Here is a 20824-nt window from a genome sequence, read left to right on the forward strand (position 1 = left end):
ATTGTTTTAAGGCAACCGTTAATGTAATTCATTGTTTCGGCGATTTGTTTTAAAAGAAAAGAAACTTTTGATTTGTTTTTATCCGAGTGAAATGTATGACATTTTTTTTTTCTGACGACGATTTTTGAATGTTCCACGGGATTTTTTTTTTTTTTTTTGTTAAACGAATCGATTATGATAGCGTGGTTGCTGGGCAAGTTTTGTGATAAACAATTGAGTTGCGGAATTATTTTTACATTTGAAAGATATTATTTGATGCATTTTTTTGTTTATTTGGCGAAATATTTTAAACTGTAATAAAAACCGCTTCACTCGCAAAATAGAGTTTTAAAGCAACTGTAAATCTAATTTAATGATTTGACAAAAAGTTTCAAGTTCCACAGAAACTTAAATTTTTTTTTTTTTTTTTTTTTTTGAAAAGGTGTGTACGCATTTTATACAAAGAAAAATGATCATTTCACATCAGAGGGGGAGGGGGCGCCAATTTTTTTTATTCAACGGACTTCTATTAAATTTTTAGCACGGGAATCGCTGTGAGGGTACTGCTAGTAGTTTATAATAGATCATATTTGCAACAAAAAAACAAAATCCTAGTTAGAAGAAAAAAAGCTTTTCTCTTCTGCTTAAAAGACCTAGAATACATATCCATTTAAGTTCCTAAGTCTTAACATAGATTTAGTGTTAAAGTGAGGTTGAAAAATAAAAACAATGTAACTAAATTGTTTAATAAAGTAATGATTTTAACTTCCAAAACCATTATTACAAAAGGTCCATTTAGACCCAATTTGGGACCCCTTGCCTCCCTTTCACAAAATTCGGCATCGTAAAAGTAGCCCTTTACAAATATGATAAAAGGGGTCTACTCAAAAAAAATTGCATCAGAAAGTTGGCCTTCTCAGAAATTCCTTTACTGAAAAATGTATACCAGCACCTGAGAGGAAGCCTAACCCTCCACCAGCTCCCCCACCTTATCTTACCATCTACTATGAGAAATGAGCATTTGCTCTCAACTGTCTGAGGGAGGGGGTGGGCAGAATCACCTACCTGCCAGTGCTTGATGACTAGAGAATTACTGTGAGGGTGCGAGATAGAAATGGGAGCTGAAATCAGTTCCACGGAGAGTGTGAAATGTTTAACCTTGAAGACTCATTTTACGCCCCGGCAGAATTTGCTGTCAATATTTTGACTAGTTATTTTGCTTCAATGATCAAATACTTCTAAATTAAATGTATGCTACGTGACCTGGAAAATAAAACCTGGATCCACCTCTGCAGCAGTGGTGGATACAAGGAAGGGGGTCATGGGGGTCATGACCCCCCCCCCCCCAACCCACGACAATATATGAATGCTTGCTTGAAAAGAAAAAATTTTGAATTAAATTTTTGGGGCATTGTACGAATGGGTGGATACAAAAAAGGGGAAGGGGGGGTCATGGGGTTGTGAGGTCCCCTCCCAATCTGCGACATTGCTTTGCAATATGTTATAAGGTTTATTGAATTTGAGTAGGTAAAATAACCGCTTGAAAAAAAAAGGAAAGAAAACCTGACCGAGACAAATACCGAGTAAATAAATTTTGAATTCCTTTTTTTTGGGGGGTATTACATGTCACTTTTCTATTTACATAAACATAAGTATAAAAGGTGTCGACAGTAAAATAGTATATTTGCTTGAGTCATTCTTTGCTTTGAGCCATCCTCAGGCGCCAGTCAAATGAAAAAAAGTAGCAAAGTGTCTGGCGCCCGCCGATTGCTTTTTATACAACAAATTTAACTAACGACTGCTATTGTAAAACTATTTCCTGTGCTGTAGGCATCGATTCAATTGATAAATATTTGAGTGTGTAAATATTTTATGTAAAGTCTATGTAGATAACTACTCTCTTCTTTTGTGATTGTGATTTTTAGGTGTATCGTTTTTGTTCGTGCTGATTTTATTTTTTTAATGTCATGTAAATAGTTATTTAGTTTTAATCAGTGTTTTGGAATCAGTGTCGTGCAAGTAATGTAAAATTTTAGTTTCGTGTAGCGAAACCTCGTTATACGAGAGTTCTCGTAAATTCAGACGGAAACTGTGCTGAAGAAAGCTGCGTTTGTCAAGAAAGGACCACCCAAAAAGCAATAAAGCGTTCGGGTGACAAAACTTTGCTGTCTTTTTTTGAAAAGTTACAAAAAACAGATAAACACGAAACCGATGGATCCGGAGTTCCTGCATCAGAATCGGGGGCTGCGACGTCTTCGTCCACCTCCGATTTTTCTGCTATTGAAAAGAATCGGTCGGTGAGTATTTGTCAATGTCCGAATTATATTCATATGATATTTAATTTTTAGTTTGATTTTCACCGCATTTTGTGTTATTATTTTATATTTTTCTGCACACAAAATGGATGTGTGGATTATCTGCGATTGATTTGATAACCGTCTCCTTTGCCTTACTGGAAAAATTGACATTTATCAATGCTTTGACAATCTTGTGTGCGACAAGAATTTGTATTATAAACTGTACAATACTTTTGTTTACTTTTGTACCTATATGTTTTTTTTTTTTTTTTTTTTTTTTTTTTTTTTGTACGAAGACTATTGTTAAATTCACTTAGAGCAAAAGATATCAATAACCAGTATTGTAAACTGTAATGAGGCGACAGGAACTGTGAAAAAAAGTTCCCTGACTTTTCCCTGATTAAGTTCACCAAATTTCCCTGATTTACATTACCAATGATAATGGTTTTCTTTCTTCGCTCTACTTGAAATCCATTGTATGTTTGCATAAAATGCAGTATTTTAAACGTTTTAAGTTGTGTAAAGTTGTTGAACTAAAGATATATTTTTAAAAAATGCTACTTTTTTTAATAAAATGGTTGAAAAAAAAACATATCAAGTTAATTTTTTTTGGAAAAAAACCCTACAAAACAGTATATTAAATTTTTCTACATGGAAAGATAATAGAAAATATAAAAAAGAAAAAAAACTTTACTTCCAGAAACCATGTAACATAAGAATTTTAAGAAATGATTAAAATCACTCTTAAAAACATATGTGTATTTATGATAGAACAAAAAAGTAATTGAAATTATTTCGAACTAAATTTTCAAACAGTATAATAATTGTTGCAATAGTAACAAGTAATAGTGAACGAATAGAAGTAATAAAGTTATTCTTATCTAACTGACATATTTATGCAAAACAGATGAAATCATTTGACATCCATTCATAGGGAGCTTTTCTCTAATCAAGAACATAGGTTTTAATGAATGAATACAACATTTTAACAATTAAAAATAAAGATATTTACTTAAGTACACAAATTAACTCTATTTCAAATGATTTCAGTATGTAACGAAAAAAAATCTTTGATTGCTTTGTAACAAACAACTTTGAAATGCAAGAAAAAAAAGCAATTAGTTAATTTCAAAATTTATAAAAGAAGAATACAACTTGGTTACAAAATAAAAGAATCATTTAAGTCTGAAGAAAAGAAAACCTTTATAATCTGCAGCGACAACAAGTAGTATAACGGCAAAAATCAAAGTTTTTTTAATTGAAAGTTCATTTTTGCAATTAAATTAAAAGCGCGAAGAAGTAATAACTTTTAAACTTTTATCAGTATTAATTCAAAAACCAAGATTTTTTCTTGAAATCGTGATTACAGTACGCTAATAACTTCAAAACTATGGAATAAAAGCAAAGAAGCTAAGGCATTAATGAAAGCTTCCTCTTTGCCTCTACGGTTGTTTATTTTACGTAGCATTGAAAGCGTGAAAGGAAATTTCAAGCCTAGGTAAAATAAACAACCTAACAGACACAGAAACAATCTTAGAAAGATCATCCTGTGGTTAATAAGTAAGATTCAATACTTTGACGTTGAGGAAAAAAGTTGCACAAATATGTAGCAGTGTATAATCGCACCTCCTTAAATTTACTTTTTTTTTTTTGAACAGATAATTGGCAGAAAATGCTTAGGGAATCAGAGTACTTAATTTTGTAAAGCAAAAAAACAATTTTTTTTTCTTCATAAAATCAATTTTCCCTGATTTTTTGTAATTTTTTTCAAAATTCCCCGATATTTCCCTGATTAATAAAGTTCCCTGACTTTTCCCTGATCTCCCTGATTTCCCTGATCTGTCGCCACCCTGTTTTTGCTAAGTCATTATGATTTTTTTTTGTGAAAAAAAAATCTTTAGAGCTCAAAACAGTGCTGGATTTTTTTTTTTTTTATATCTCTCTCTGTTAAGATTGCTAATATAACATGCTTACATATTTAATTTTAAAAAATGGATATGGTTTCTGTAATTTCTTAAATTCTATTGCAATTCAATTTAACTAGCAATTTGAAATAACACTTCTTAACTATTTTCCTACGAAATTAATTAAGTTGTCATCCAGCTAATGGCTCTTTTAGTGCTTTTTGTTGACACCAAAAGAAAAAACCTAAGTTCTAGGAAATTATCGTAAGAACATTCTTGAACATGACCCCCCCCCCCCCTCCAAAAATGAAATCCTGTATCCGCCCTTGCTCTGCTGTACCATATGCATCTAGAGTAATATTAAAATCCATTATGTATCAAAATTTCAAGTAATAAATTTACTGAAAACATACCACATTTGTCTTGACAATTAGATGTAAAATGTGACCATCTTCAATGCCTAAAAAATATTCAAATATTGAAAACAATAATCAATGCATGTAATTAATTAACAATTAAAATATTAATAAAATAAAGGTTTGCATATCATAGGAAATGGATGAATAACAAAGGAACATCCTTTTACTTCAGATATTTGTCTACACATCACATGCTTTAACAATTAGAGGACAGTAAATTAAGAATTGACAAAACAAAATGTTAGTTTTTTACAAATGGTATTTTGCATTTGAAATTATATAAAAAGATGTTTCTAAACAGGCACCCTTTTCTTATACAAAGAAAGTTTTTACTAAGAAAGTACATTTAACCTTTATTCCCCCACAAAGGAGGAATCATAGCCCCAAAGGTTGCCAAGGAATAACCTAGTTACGGGGCATGAGCAAGTTTGTATGAGTTTTGGCCAGCCATCTATATGATGAGGGATAAAATGGCTTAAAACCAACCTGGATGAAAGCTGTTGCATTCAGTTTTGGCAACTATGCATGAATGCAAAATTCGCCAAACCAGGCACGGCCCAAAAAAAAAAATATAAATAAAATAAATAAATAAATTTAAAAAAATAAAAATTAAAAAAAAAAAGTTTACTGATACAGTGGGTTTTTATGGGTGTGCTCACTTGAAAAACCCCAGTCTCAGTAAAGAGGGATTTTTTAGAATTTGCTGCACATATTGAAAACATTCACTCTGGAAACAAAGTAAGTACAGTGGCACCCAAAAGTGTGCGTACACTTTGAAATTTTTTAGTAAAACCAAAATAAAGCGAAACTGAATTCGAATATGAAGTCTAATATTTTTTCACATCATTTCTATGTCATTCTAAATACAACCCAGTAGTTTTTTCAAAATATCAGGGTTCATACTCTATTCGGATGAAAAAATTCCATGACTTTTCCAAGACTTTTTCATGACTTCATAAAACTTTTCATGACCTTGTTACATAAAGAGAACAGTACTATTTAAAGCCAAACTTGCCATTTTTTGAAAATGAGCATTAGCAAAACTGTTACTTGAATGCCACTACCTCTTAGAAACTTGTGATGGAAAAAGTATAAGTGTAAACCTAAAACACTAAACTATTCTTATTTCTTTACATCATATAAATTTAAGTAAATTAAAAATACAGTGAATGGAATATAATGATGCTGAAATGTCTCATAATTTTCTTATTAACAGGCAGGATAAAAATGAATGGGACAAAGGTTGAGTCATAAGCTTCAATAAATTTGCTTCAAAGATTGTCTTTTAGTGTCAACAGTGCATTTAATCATCCACATAACTTGACAGTTTCTTTTGGTTCTTTAAAGTAAAGCTGCATTCTTTAGTAAATTCATGTTTCTAAACCAGATATTTATTTAAATAAAAAATTCAGAAGTGAATAAATCTTCTCATTCAAATGTTCTTGTTTGTTTATTTGTCCATTTTCAAATGCATATAAATTAATAGGTTCAGAAATTCCATAACATAGTGTTTGATTCCTGATATTGAACGCAGCAGCAGGTCACATGGATTATTTTTGCGTGCCGTAAGTAGAGCACTACCAATTTAGAGTATTAGAATTCCCCTATTTCTGTTTTCTGTCACCTGACTAAATATCTTTATTTTCTAAAACCTTCAACAAATTAAGATAAACTCTGACAAATTTAATAGTAAAGTTTTCACGAGTGATGGAAATGAATTCGTATGAAATTAAATTGCGTTTTTTACATGCGCGTGGCAAAATCAAGAACGTGCAAATTTGCAACTACAGAATATAAAATATTAGAAGTGTTGAAAATAAAGGTAAATTCAAGCTCAGTGTCCAAGCAGTAAAATCACATTGCGTCAAAAGACGAGCGGCTGCTACAGAAGTGAATGCAATGAGATTTCAAAATTCAAATTTGTTTTTGAAATTTTCCAGTTTTATTAGCTTTTATATGTTCAATACTGTTAAATCACTCTAGGTTTCTAATGCTCTTTTAGCTACTGTTACTTTCTCTTTGGCCAGGACATTTTTCCATGACTTTAAATAAATTTCCATGACTTTAAATGAAAATTTCAATTTTCCATGACTTTTCCAGGTCTGAAATTTGCTTATTTTTTTCCCATGACTTTCCAGGATTTCCATGACCCATACGAACCCTGAAATATTAATGGATCTTCTTTTTGAAATGGGTCAAAAAACGAAAGACAAAGAAATAACACACCACAAAAGTCATCATACATTCAAATATTTTCGAATAAATTCATGATTAAAATTATCATTTTTGCATATTTTTTTATTATTCTTGCATTGTGTTGACCCTTAAAAGTCATTTGGCTTTAATGTTTTGTTTATTTTTCCTTTTTATTGTGCTTATTACTTTGAAATGGCTAGTATTCGTAAAAAACAACAACAACACCATTCGAAATTTGAATTTTTTCCTCACAGTAGCGGTAAATTGGCTTGAAATGTCTCTAAATTAGATAATTTATTCTATTCTATAGTAAAATGCCTGATAAAATGCTTTAAAGAAAAGAATCGGACCAAAAACAAGGGAATAAAAGATCAACCAGCAAAGTTGACAAAACGTGATCGGAGATTTAAAGTTAAAAAATTTATGAAAAAATACACATTTGAGTGCTGTAAAAGTTTCTGCAGAGTTAAATGAAACATTTTACATTTAATTTTCACTTAACATTGTTCGCCAAGTTCTCTGGTTAGTTGGATTAAATGGAACCTTTTCCAGCAGAAATTTTCTTGGTTGTGCGAAAAACAGATAGCTTGCGCTTTTCGTCGCAGAATCAATGGTAAATAAGCTCAAAACGTATTGGAATTACGTCTTACTTACAGATAAATATGAATTCAACATTTTTGGTTAAATTGTTGTGTAATTGTAAATAGAAGAAAAAAAATAGGAAACTTAATCCTAAGAACGTAGTTGGATCAGTTAATCAGGACGGTGAAGGTGTTCTGGTGTGAGGGTGCATATCAGCATCAGGATTTGGTAGTTTGGAATTTTTTGATGAAATAATGAATCATGCTGTTCCTTTAATTATTTTAAAAAACCAATTTTAAACTCTTAGCCTAAAATTTGGTTATCAGAAACAGGTTTGTTTTTATCAAGATAACGATAAGAAGCACACGTTGTTCAACGTTTGCGTCTAGGTCCTCGAAAATTGTCCTAAAGTTTAGAAAATACCCCCTCAATCTCCAGGTTTGAACTCAATGTAAAATATTTAGAGATATCTGGAGGCTAGATTATGAAAATACGGCTTTGAAACGAAAATAGAGGTAGAAACAGTAAGACTTTCAAAGTGGTGGTTGAACATTTACTTAGAAATTACGAAAAAAGAAAAGAAAGAAATCTATTCCCAGACGTTTAAAAGGTGTTGTTGATACTGTATGATATTCCACTTATTCATAACTTAATAAAAAGTTAGATTATTCAATAACATATAGGCATTTTTCAAAGTGTAAGAAGACTTTTGTGAGATAAAATTTCCAACACTTTTTGGTTTTTGATTTTTAAAAAATTAAGTTTTAATATTTTTTTTTTTAATTTCATGTAGTTTTGTTAAAAATTGATCATAGATCTTATAATTAAATACCTATTCTGAAATATTAATTCTAACCAATGGATAGGGGTCTATTTCATTGAAAGTTGTAGGTGTACGAACACTTATGGGAGTCCACTGGATATTGATCAACTATATTGATCAATACTAAGTCCAGAAATAGCCATCTTCCTTTCTGGTCAATTCATTAAGTTTTTGTAAAATTGTAATATGGGTTTCAATTTTTAAACATACTTAGCAAAACTTTACAAAAAAAAGCAATAATTATTTCAATCTTTTTTTTTTTTTTTTTTCATTGTTGAGTAAAACGTTTTGATAAAGACAGTATCTTTTTTTTTTTTTTTCAAATAGCAGCTTACTACAAGGTCCCCAAGTGAAAAAGTTAGAATACAATGATCACATAAAATTTGTCGAAAAAAAGCCTGTGATTACTACATCATATTCTTAACTAACAATACCCCCTGAATATTTACAACATATTCCGGTATTATTGTAGATTTAAGATATTTTTATGTGATTTAATGATTACTAATTTCAATATTGTGCAAATATTTATTTCCAACTTCGTGAGTCATTGATTTTTAAAGTAATGGATGTTAAAACTTAATTATAGTTTGTGAGAACAAACTAAAAAATATACTATATAATGTATTTTGGGATGACAAGGAATTTTTTTTCAATGTTACTCACCAAATTTACTTTTGAATAGAGGTAAATAGTTCATATAAATATTAAACTACTTTGAAATTCAAGCAAGGGCATCCATATGGGGGGGCCAAGTGGGGGCTCATACCTCCCCCCCCCCCTTGAAATTAGAACTTCCTTGATTTTAGTGCTTTTTTCTTTGCAAAAAACGTTAAAAACATTTCTTCTCCAACAATTAATGAATAAATTATTAAAATGTCAAATTTTAATAACTCTAATCAGTACTGAAATTGGTTTCTACGGGGAAAATATCCTGCAAAACCATGGGGGAAATATCTGAGCTCCCCTCTCCCCCCCCCCCCCCCCTCCTTAAAATTTTGCATATGGGCGCCCTTGAATTCAAGTATTTGTTTTCTTCAATTTTGATATTTTCACACTATATTTGAGTAAAATCAGCAGTTTGATACAATATTTAAATGGAGATTTTTATTAAAATGATTCTTTAAAAACAAGGGGTTTTTTTTTATTAAAACCCCCCCAAAAAAAACCAGCTGGGTTGGTCTTTTTCAAAAAAAATCCAAGTTTTTTGAAACCCTGTATGAATGCAGATGATAATTAAGGTTAAAAGGAAAATGTTAAAAGCAATTAAAAAATAGATGTAAGATTCTACAGACAATAATGAATTGTTATTTTAGAGAATAGTTAACTTTGAACAAACTGTAATTCTACAATTATTACATATTTGAAAAAGAAACTTCATGTGGCAAAAAAGTGGTGACATTTTTTAAAAAATGCATATCAAACATTGTAAGACAAGCTACAAGCTTGTTTAATAGTCTTAAACATGCAGATGGATTTTGAATTTTTTTTTTTTTTCATTTAACATTCAATTTGTTTGTTACAGTGGTTGATCTATTTGCAGTATATGTATAATCCGTAGACATATATTGTCTAGTCCGTTTGCAGTATTAAGTGATCATTTTCTAGCTTTAATAACATTCTGTACATACATTTATCGTTTTCTATTGCCAGTTTAAATGTATGAGTGAGTATCATTCTTTTTTTAAAACTAATAACGATCTTTGCACATTTTGTGCGAAATTTATCTGCAAAGTTCACTTAGACACAGTTACCATGTCACTTCATTCCACAAAGAGTTTACTGTACTAATACTAAGCCATCTTTAGGTGTTCATTCTTCTAGCGTTCATTTCCATATGTTTAAGCAAACACTAGGCCTATGTTCAGAGCCAGATAATATAAACCAACACATAAATGCCGTTTGCAGACAATTTTGATATTTAACAAACTTTTTGTACTTTTTTTTAATTGGAGAGTGACAAATGCCAGATGCTAGTTTCGACTAGTTAGCGATACTCAAACAGGCATTGAACTTAGCATTTCAAGGTTGGCAGCTAAGCTATACAAGACTCGGAAGGGGGCCCAGTGTTGTTCTTTTTTTTCTTTTTATTTTTGGCAAATAATGTTTTAGAAATTATTTCAGTTTTAGACAATCTTAAATTTTATCTAGATCTGCCTATGTTTCTATCTGGATTTAAGAGTCTTTAATAGTTTTTTATAGCAAAAATTCTTCCAAAATTCATTGCAGATTTTAAGGATTTGATCACATTTACAAAAATGATTAAATTAACAACCTATTCTCAACCAAGAGCCAATGTTGTGCTATATTAAGTAATCTTTCCATCCTTTATATCATATCCTTATTATCAAAACAAGATGACAAAATGGATGAAAAGATTCTTTGTAAACAAACATGCAAGTACCTAGAGTACATTATACAAAATGTTATTATAATTATATTCATAAGGAAACTTTGTTGAACTAATAGCAGAAACGAAAAACAGTCACTTCTTTGCAAAGTGATAGTAAATTGTTAGTCACTTTTGTAAGAATGTTTAAATTCCTGAAGTAAACAAACTTTTTTGTTAAAATAATCAACTTTTTTTTAAAGAAAATACTTATGTAAAAGTTCAACCTTAATATACAGTTTGATGAAAAAATATTAACTTACTAATTGCAGATAGTACATCGGAATCTTTCAAAACTTTCCCTGAATAAATCAAGCACACCTTCTCTACAGGCATTTTGAATGCTTTTGCTGCTTCATTTTTCAGCTGAAAATTAATATAACAAATATGTTACCTTTTAAAAATTCCATTAATTCGCAAAATATTTACAAATATTTTCAAACTATTTTTAAAAGGCAACATTTTAAAGTTCCCATTAATTTAGATAGTTTGGTTCAGTATCAGTAGTCAACAAACTTATGAAGCCACAGACAGGGTTTGCTTTTTGCCGGCAGAAACTGATTTTTGTCCTGCCAGTGACAGAAACTGGTTATAACCAGTAAAAACAGGGAGAAACTGGTAGAAACTGACAAAAACTAGAAAACATTTTTAATAGCTCTAGTAATTACTTAATGACAGGCAATTAAGTAAAATAAAAAATATAACTCCATTTCGTCATTGCAAAAACTTAATAATAGTTATTTAATTAGTGTAAAAACATGTTAAATAACAAGACTGACATTTCCAAAGCAAAGTAAAATTTATCATAGTTGAAATTACTAAGCGTTAGAAATTTTAGCCTTGTAATGTTGTAAGTAACAAATTTTTCAGTTTGTTGTTTATAATTATTTTGTTTGCATTTAATATAATATTAAGTGTAATATATCAAATATTTAAATAAATGCAGATTTTTTTTTATTTCATTTAACTCTAAAATTCAGGAACTTGTCATTTTACACTTAATATAACTGAATAAAGCTATTCTCAAAGAGTCCCCCCCCCCCCCTCCCCGTCTTGATTTTTATGGAAAGTTAATAATCCAATTATATAAGTACTAACGCAGTCTTCAACTTTGCTGTATATAAGAAATAATATAATTGGTTAGATTCACTGACTCATAAATGTAGTTTCATTGGTTGAAACAGTTTTACATACACCTTTCATTTAACCAATCAAGGAAGCCGTTCTGTTTTTGTAAGCATTCTTCTATCAACCAAGAGCTATTTGCACAAAAAGATTTTGTTTTGCGTACAGTTTGCTCTATGCTGTGAAGCTTTTTTAATCATGAGTTCTAAAGGTGGTAGACCAATTCATCCTATATGGGAATTTTTCATTCAGAAAGAAATCAATCATAAATTAGTAGTTGAATGTAATAGCTGTAAAAAAAACTGTGAGTGCAAAACCCTACAGAATGAAAGAACATCGTACAAAGTGTAATGGTGCTACTAGTGATGCGTACCAGCAAGCTTCTGATTCTAACATACAAGTTTCGATAGAATCAAGTGATAGTGATTTGGTGATTAACAAGATTATTCCTCTTCCTAAAAAATCAAGACAAGAAAATGAGTCTACAGAAGTTGGATTTTCTAGAATTCAAAGCTTTCTGAGTAATTTTATTATGAAAACAAACTCAAAAGAAAAAGGTGGTTTGGATGAGGCAATTGCCAAGTTCTTGTACAGAAGTAACATACCTTTTTTGGTGAGTGAAAATCCATCATTTATAAGCATGATCTACGAGACAAAATACATAGTCAGTTGCAACTACATCTTGAAAAGAAAATCAGTGGTAAAAAAAGTTTCATTGATACGAGACGGATGGAGTAATATCCATAATGAACCCGTTGTTGCAAATTGTACTCACACTGGTTCTGAATGCATGTTTTGTGATTCTGTAAATACAGAAAGTGAAAAAAAAAACTGCAACTTACTATGCTGATTTAGCGAAAAACGCAATAATAGAGCTTGAAACGAAATATGACTGCAAACTATTATCTTTAGTAACTCATAATGAACACAAGATGGCGTTATTGAGGAAAATTATTGAAGAAGAAACGCCATCTGTTACACATCAGATTCTCTCATTAAACATGTGGTTTCAGTCCAGAAATATTTCAGAAACCATCACAGGCAAGGAGCTTGGCTAAAGGAGTACCCAAAAGCTGTAAAACCACACATACCTTGTAATACACGGTGGAATAGCCAGGTGGGCTACTTCGAGTCTTTCATGAAGAATCGCTCATATTATTTACAAATACTAGAAGAACATGAAGATAATATTTATGACAAAGGTATTGTTCCCATCATAAATAATCAGATGATTCACAAAGAAGTTAAACACTGTAACAAACACATGTTTGGGGATTCGTTTAACAAAAGAAGACGCTCTTGAGTGTGCTTTTGAGAAAGAAGTGATGCACAGATTTAATCAAGCAGTTACTGATAATCATTTACTCGCCTATATGCTCCATCCAAAGTATTTGGGAGTAAATTTATCATGTAATCAAGAAGAAAGTGCCCGCACTTTACTCAAAAATATTAACCCTGATTATGTACCTTATACCATAGCTTTACAAAACAAATCGGCCCCTTTTCCCGAAACCTATTTTTCCAATCAAGTTGTAACAACTACTCCAGCTACCGCATTGTGGTCCAGTTTGAAAAAATGTGCTATACATGAAAGTTTTGTGAATCTTGCTTGTTCTTTGATGATAATGCCAGCTAGTTCTGCTGGGATTGAAAGAATCTTTTCAAATTTTTCCTTTGTGCACAACAAATTGAGAACATTTTTAGGTTTAGAAACAGCGTCAAAACTTGTATTTTGTTACAGGCTGCTGCAGTGTGAAAACAATGTAAAATTTGATTTTGAATGATGATAGTGTTGTAAATAAAATTGTATTTGGGTTAATATTTAATTATTTTTCGTATACATTTTCTATTGTATGTCAGAAATTGCATTTATGTCATTTTTTGAGTTTTTGCCAATTTCTGCCATAAATGTCAGCAGAAACCTGTCTGCAGGATGGCTTATGAAATTCAACATTTTTCGCGAGCTTTCCGAAAATCTGCAGAAACTGCAGATTTTCTGCAGAAAATTTCACAGAAAATTTGAGTTTTCCTCTCACATTTGAACACAATTGTTCTGCAACTTGGGCCATTTTGTTCTGCGACGTATGTCGCAAATTTAAGTAGTATTCTGATTTGAGGGCTTCATGGCATAATACAGATTACTAGGAAGTTTTTCTTTTTATCTAGGGTAGGGGGATCAGTAATTTGATACTGTTCTTACATTAGAATTCAGAAGATTTTGATATGCCTCGAGTTTTTTACTCTTATGAAATAAGTAGTCAAATTTATAACTTAAAAGGATGTTGACAAACACCCAAAAGCCAAATTTCTGCATTACCTATATGCTCCTCAGGAGAGCGGAAAATGTGCTTAGAATAGATAGCATTTGGGGTCAAGCAACCCCTTTTCTAAAGACAAAGGACTCGGGATGGGGGGGGGCTCATGGTGTAGACTACGGAACTAATGTCACATTCCCCACCCTTGGCGACTTTTTCCTGTTGGTGGCAAGAAAGTGTCGCCAAGAAAACGATGTATGATGACATATGTCCATTCATTGTTCTTAGCGATGCTTTTTTTGTGCCAACAGGAAAAATTCAGATAAAAAAAACCGCAAATCAAAGCACTTCAGAACACAATATATATATATATAATATATATATATATAAACAACATAAAACCACAACAAAAAACATTGCTAATGTACGCTTAAAAAATACCAGAAACTAGAAAGTTTTTGTACACAAAAAAGAATTACTAGAAAGTATTTATAATGCTTAAATTAACAAGTAACTATAACATCTCACAAATGAAATATGTCCCAATAGAAATAAAAGCTATTCTCCAACGTGCATTTTATCGAACATAAACTTTTCTCATACTCTGCTAAAAAAGAGCAAAGCGATTCAAATTGCTATGTTTAAAGCGGAACACATCCCCAAAATCAATAACTATTTCAGCCAAAAAAAACGTTTAGTTACTCAAATTTTGATGTATGAAAAGTAAAAATGTCTCAACAAAACCATCCTTAGCATAAACAATACAAAAATACCATACATTAATTTGCTATTCAGACATGCTTTCAATATACCTATTATATTTTACATAAAATAACACCTTCATATTTTTATAAAATGCTAGAGTCAACTTATTTTCAAAAATTCAGTGCCTAAAGGAGGCACGTTTATAGAATATGTCTAAATAATACGTGGCATCGATAAGAATTAACTTTTAGAATAAAATAACCGTACTATTTTTGTAAAGTTAATTTACATACAGTAAAAATAAAGTTAAAAACTACAAGAAACCCTCAAGATTTTGTGAAAACAAAGCGTTTCAGACGTGAGAGTTTTATTTATTTATTTTTTTTAATTCTAAAAAAAAGAACTTACCTTTTTATGGTATAAATCCTCACAGTCTGAAACAAAACATCATATGACAATGGCACCTTACAGATACACACAAAGTTGGAGTTTCTTTTAATTAAAGTTCAAATTTGAATGAGGCCCTTTTTATGAGAACAGTGCCCTTTTTTTCTTCCAGAGTGAACACTAGTCAGTAACTACCCAATCCAGTGATGCCAAAGGACAGGCCTCAAAGCGACTAAGGATGAAAAATACATCTTGCAGTTCTTAAGGTGCCGCGGTACTGAGATCTATTTTAGAACTCGACCAACGTTTTAAAGGAAATCATTTTACGGAATAGCAAAAAGGCATGGGCTAGGCAGACTTGATTGACAGACGAGTATCCAATCAGAGACGAAATTTAGGAGAAAGTACTGAACTACACAAGTGATTTATAGTCGTCATTGAGAATCTTCGCCTGCGCCTAGTGGCTTGTGGTTGGTGTTGTCTGCGTCTGCCCTTACGCATTCACTACTCGGTCAACCACATGCTGACTTCCCGCTATTTCGTTAGAAGCTGGTACATCAAATCTTGGGACAGTATCATTGGTAGCTGTACCGGGCAAACTCGAAGTGCGCACTGAGCAACCCTAAAACAGGGTTGGCAAAAGAGAAAAGTTATCGCTAAGCATGAACTGCGCTTTTTCCTCCCCTTGAATGTCGAACAATCTCAATTTCACCGGGGTTGACATCTCTGCCGCTTTATCAGTAAAAGTTTTGTTGGCGAAAAGAAATGAAACATAAGTGGAATTTATTTTTAGGTCGTTATCTTGCAATACATGCACCTAGGATGTCACAAAATTCGCAAGGTGTCTGGTGACGTATAAACGGTATCAGCAGTGACGATTTATTAAAATTTCGTAGTCTAGGAGAAGACTGTTCGTACTTTAACTATACAGTATTAATTTAGACTAAAAAAAAAAAAACAGTAAATGCGCATATTTCAGTATTTGAGAATAAATCAGTTAAAAGTAGCATTACGTACAACCTTATTGGTTTTCTCCTAAGCTGATCTCCCCCCCCCCCCATTATGTCAATTTTGTTTTCGGAAAGCGATATAAGTAAAAGTATGAATGTTTGTGTATAACTATAACATTTTTTCCCCCTTGATCTTTACAATATTGAAGGAACATGTGGTTACTAATCCAGTTCTGAATAATACAGCATAGGACAAGCAAGTTGAATTAGAAACAATTATGATGGAGCAGGTGGTGCATCTAATTCCCCTGATTCTTTATTCTTTAAAAGGTTTTTCGAGTAGGAAAAAGGTTTGTGCTCGGAAACTATACGTTGCTTCCTGGAAATGTTTTTACAAAGAGCTTCATGCATTTTCATCTGTCTTTTAGAAGCATTCCAGCTTAATCTCTAAGTAGGACTATTGAATAAAGCTACCTCCCCTTTGGTGGAGAAGATAAGGTTAGCCTGTTAACAACAAAAATGTGAAAGTATAGGTGACTTTTCTGACCTTTGAATATCTAGAGGTCACAGATACGATCACTAGTACACTAAAAGCACAGCAAATATCATAATCAGTGTCGAGAAAAAGAGCTGTATTTTTTAAAAATTGTTTTATTTATTTATTTATTTTTTATTTTTTTTTTTTTTTGTTTAATTTGAGCTTAAAACCTTTCTATACCCCCCCCCCCCTTCAGCTTCAGCCGTCCTGAAGACAAAACAGCGCTCGAGCGAAAATTACCTGCCGTCCGCTTCCAGAAAAAAATCTTATAATATGCAAAATATTTAGACAATTTTTAATTAACCATTGAGCGCTGTTCAACTTAGTTTTTAGCCTACTTTCCCAGTAAAACTTGAAAAGATGAAAAAAGGCATGAAAGAAGGCTGGCTTAAACATCTACAAAATATCGCAAAAAAAAAAAAAAAAAAAAGGTCAAAAAAAATTAATAAATAAATAAATAAATAAAATAATTAAATAAATATTAAAAATTGAAAAGTAGGGTACTGAGACGGGGAAATATCTGTCGGTCCGTCTGCCCCCCCCCCTAATAACTTTTGAAGGAATCTGTCTGTCTCCCCCTAATAACTTTTGAGGGAATAATCCGATTCAAACAATTTTTTTTTGTTCGAAAGATCTCGGCGAAGAGACCTCTTTCCCATGTTTCATTTTTTGATTTGAACAGTTTTTCGTTCAATTTTAAACAGTTCAATAAAACTTAACATTAGCGCCTAGGGGAAATTCAAAGCAAATATAAATTCCGAACTTAGAGGCAAATTTGCTTCAAACAAACTTCGCAGGAAAAAGTTTTTGAAGAGGAGCATGTATAGATAATATCTTTTTGATTTGAACAATTTTACGTTCAATTTTGAACAGTTCAAATCCTTTTGCATTAGCACCTACGGTGAAACTAAAAGTCAATATAGATCCCAAACTTAAAGGCGGATTTACTTCAAACAAATTTTGTTGGAAATGTCTCTTGATGAACTACTCCCGACTCCGACTCCTAGAATTTTAAGGCAGTCGACTCCGAATCCGACTCCTGCACTCGAAAATTAGTCGAACTCTGACTCCACGACTCCAACTCCGTGGCTTTGGTAAAAAATTTTATACGGAGGGAAAATTTGGAAATTTAAAGTCTTCCGAAAAAACCGCCCCGAATAGACTATAATAAAGACTCCGAATTTTGGAAATTTAAAGTCTTCCACATCGTCTCCGACTCCTTTATCAAAAAAAAAGTCCGACTCCACAAACGATGGCAGAGTTGCGGACTTTAAGGGAGAATGACCGATTCCGAGTCTGAATTGAAAACCTTCGACTCCGGAATCTGACTCTTTTACCCCAAAATGAGATTGACTCCGACTCTGCAGCCATGGTTTTCACTTTGAAATAATTATTGTAGATAAGATTTGTTTTCATTTTCACGCAAAAGTTAAAAAGTGTTTGGAGGAGAAATTCAGAGTCTTTTAAGTTTCTACATAAAAATATGCGCAGACGATTTTATTTATAAGTACATTTACTCATTTGTCTAAAAAAAAATCTTTGGCGACTAGGGAAAAACAAACGATTTTTCCTTTTTTTGTTTCCATAATATATTTATTTAAATGTTGCCGGAATAATGCCGTTTTTATGTATTTATATTTACTAACGACAAAAAGAGTAAAAATGTGCGACTGCATATGCACATGTGCATATGCATTAACGTATAATCCGTCTTTCGAGTTTATGTCCAAATAAAAAAAAATCATGAATATGACAGATGTAGGTTTATGTGTCTAATATTTTAATGTAGGTAACATTAAAATATTAGGTGTGATTAATTAAAATTTACTCATACAAATAGGGAAATTTTCCAAGTACACCAGAGTGTTACTTAATTGCCGTTGCGCACGGAAATGGCATTTTTGCACATAATACGTGCATTTTTCTTCGGAGCATTGTTGTAAATTGTAATTATTAGTACCAGATTTTGCCTACTATCAGTATATAATTGGTATCTTAAGTTTAGTTTACAATAATTTGTAAGAAAATGAGAGAATGACGGGTCACAGTTATTGTAGTCATTGTCAGTTAAATAATATTTTGAAAATTTGTTCTTTAATCTTTAACGATGTATATATGTTTATAGAAGACTTTCTCTGTTTTAGAAAATTTCGTATGCAATAGTTATTAATAATAATCCTTACACATATATTCTTTTAGCTTCTAATATTATGAAATTGTTGAAACGAACATTTGTTAAATTTTCTTATTCAAAAATGATATGTATGCTTGTATTGTCATTTTTGTCTTTTATTTTTTAGCTTAATTTGCAATTTTATTGATCTTTCTCCACAAAACAAGAACACCATTAGAGTCATTCGTTTTTTCAGCAATTCAAAAATATAACTGTAGGTATCAATTTAATTTTAAATTTCCGACTTTTATCCTTCGAAGTAAAAGAAATAAGAAAAACGTAACACACTCCTACGAGATTTTATCTTTAAAATAGCTCTTTTTTCAAACTGTCTCACCAATGTATTTAAATTTATAAGTAATTTATAAATAAACATAAACTAACATTTTTTTATACTTTAAAGTGGCAAAATTAATTAAACGAGTTTTAAAAAATCTTGTATTTTGGCTGAACTAATTCTCAAATCATATTGGCAACTTTTTTTCTGTCCAAGTCATTCGGTCAAGAAATCCTCGCCAAACAGGGAAAGGGTTACAAAAACGTTCCATGCAGATTGAAGCTCCGACGGGGGGAAACCAATTTTCTGCTTCGCTGATCTTGGTTAGGGAAGGGCTTCCTCCCCCACTGGTGCGCATCTCAGGAGAGCCCGCTGTACCTAGAGTTTTGTAAGCGGAATTCTAATTATTGAAGACAAAAAAATCGCAACTTTGTAATGTGTTTTTCATAACTTTTTTTAAAAATATTATTGCTTTTTTTTTTCTTTAAAAAAAATGGTCGACCAATAATTTTTCTTTTTAAACTTAAGAAATGAATTAATTGATTTAAATCGACAATTTTAATCATGCTACGTAGCTAAGACACTTCTAAATTTTACTACTTCAGCCTTTTTAAAGTCTGTACAGCCTTCGTCCTTATTTTTGATTCTGTTAATATAGGGTTTGCCTCCAGGCCCGTAATTTCAAATTTTATAGGGCGGGGGGGGGGGGGGGGGGGTATGTGCTTAGTGTAAATTATCCCAAAAACAGCAAAAACCACGCCGACTTACAAAAAACAGGGAAGTAAATTTATTTTTGTATTACTCAACCTGAAAATTCAAATGGTTAGTAGCCAAAGGCCAGATTTTCTATCACTGGAAGCCACATTTTTCAGAACCTAACTTTTTTAACTGAAAAAAATCAGGCAATCTTCAAGTGTTGTACTTAAAGGTGGATCTGAAAAAAAAATGTATTGGGAAAGTATCCTTGTCGCTACATTGTATGCATATTTGTAAAAGTGGAGAAAAGGAAACGTAAAAATTAATCTTGCTTCAATCATTATTTCCAGTTGAAAATTTAAAGAGTGTATGAATAAAAATGCAAGATTTATTTTGAAAACATTTCTTATAGATGAAAAAGAAGTTTTAAAATGTAAACTTCAAGTGCAAGTATAAACAATAAATAAATATACTTTTGCCAGAAATGGGGGAAAATAAAAATGGACTGACGTCTAAAAGATATCAGCTCTCGACATAAAGAGTACTTATTATTATTTTTTTTATTAATAAAAATTTTTAATCTGGTTCGAAAAAGTCGAATTAAAATGCAATATACATGGGTCGTTCCATGTCAAGTGACCTAGGGGTTCCCAATCGACCCTCTCCAATTTTTATGAAAATTTTAACGGATGTTCATAGAAGACGAATATGAAGCTATGCCAAATATCCATAAATCGTATGAATCTGCCGATATCCATAGTTTGGCCTTTTTTCGCGTTGCGATTAAAACGACAAAATCATCAAGTTTGTGCTTTCCTTGCTCACGGCCTGAGATGGCCTACTGGTATTGGTGATCCTGAACAACTTTTGCGGTTAGAAGAGCCTAGTTATATAGCAACAGATCGATGCATGGTAGATTTTTCACAATTTGCTGCGAAAGCAGGATTCCAACCATACACATCGGCTTGTACCTGCTGAGAGATTAGTTTTCTGAAGCTGATTATTTCCTCGTTTGTAGCCTGTTTTTATGCAAGTGGCATCTTGATAGCCCAAATAATTGCTGAATTTTTTCCAGTTCAGTCAAAAAAGTTTTTGTCAATATTGTCTCAATTAAAAAGAGCAATCTCAA

The 20824-nt window shown here is 31.7% G+C and overlaps 1 protein-coding gene across 1 annotated transcript in view; it reads right to left on the minus strand.

Annotated features, from left to right (window-relative positions):
* The window catches only part of LOC129217386 (ubiquilin-1-like), a 97073-nt gene that overhangs the window by 66502 nt on the left and 9747 nt on the right, over window positions 1-20824 (minus strand). The window contains exons 2-3 of the mRNA XM_054851685.1: window positions 10853-10955; window positions 4594-4640 (exon numbers count right to left, since the gene is read on the minus strand). Of these exons, the coding sequence (XP_054707660.1) occupies window positions 4594-4640; window positions 10853-10955 (150 nt within the window). The remainder of the gene's footprint in view (window positions 1-4593; window positions 4641-10852; window positions 10956-20824) is intronic.

This window comes from Uloborus diversus, chromosome 1 (genome assembly GCF_026930045.1).
Source record: "Uloborus diversus isolate 005 chromosome 1, Udiv.v.3.1, whole genome shotgun sequence".
Taxonomy (NCBI): Eukaryota; Metazoa; Arthropoda; class Arachnida; order Araneae; family Uloboridae; genus Uloborus; species Uloborus diversus.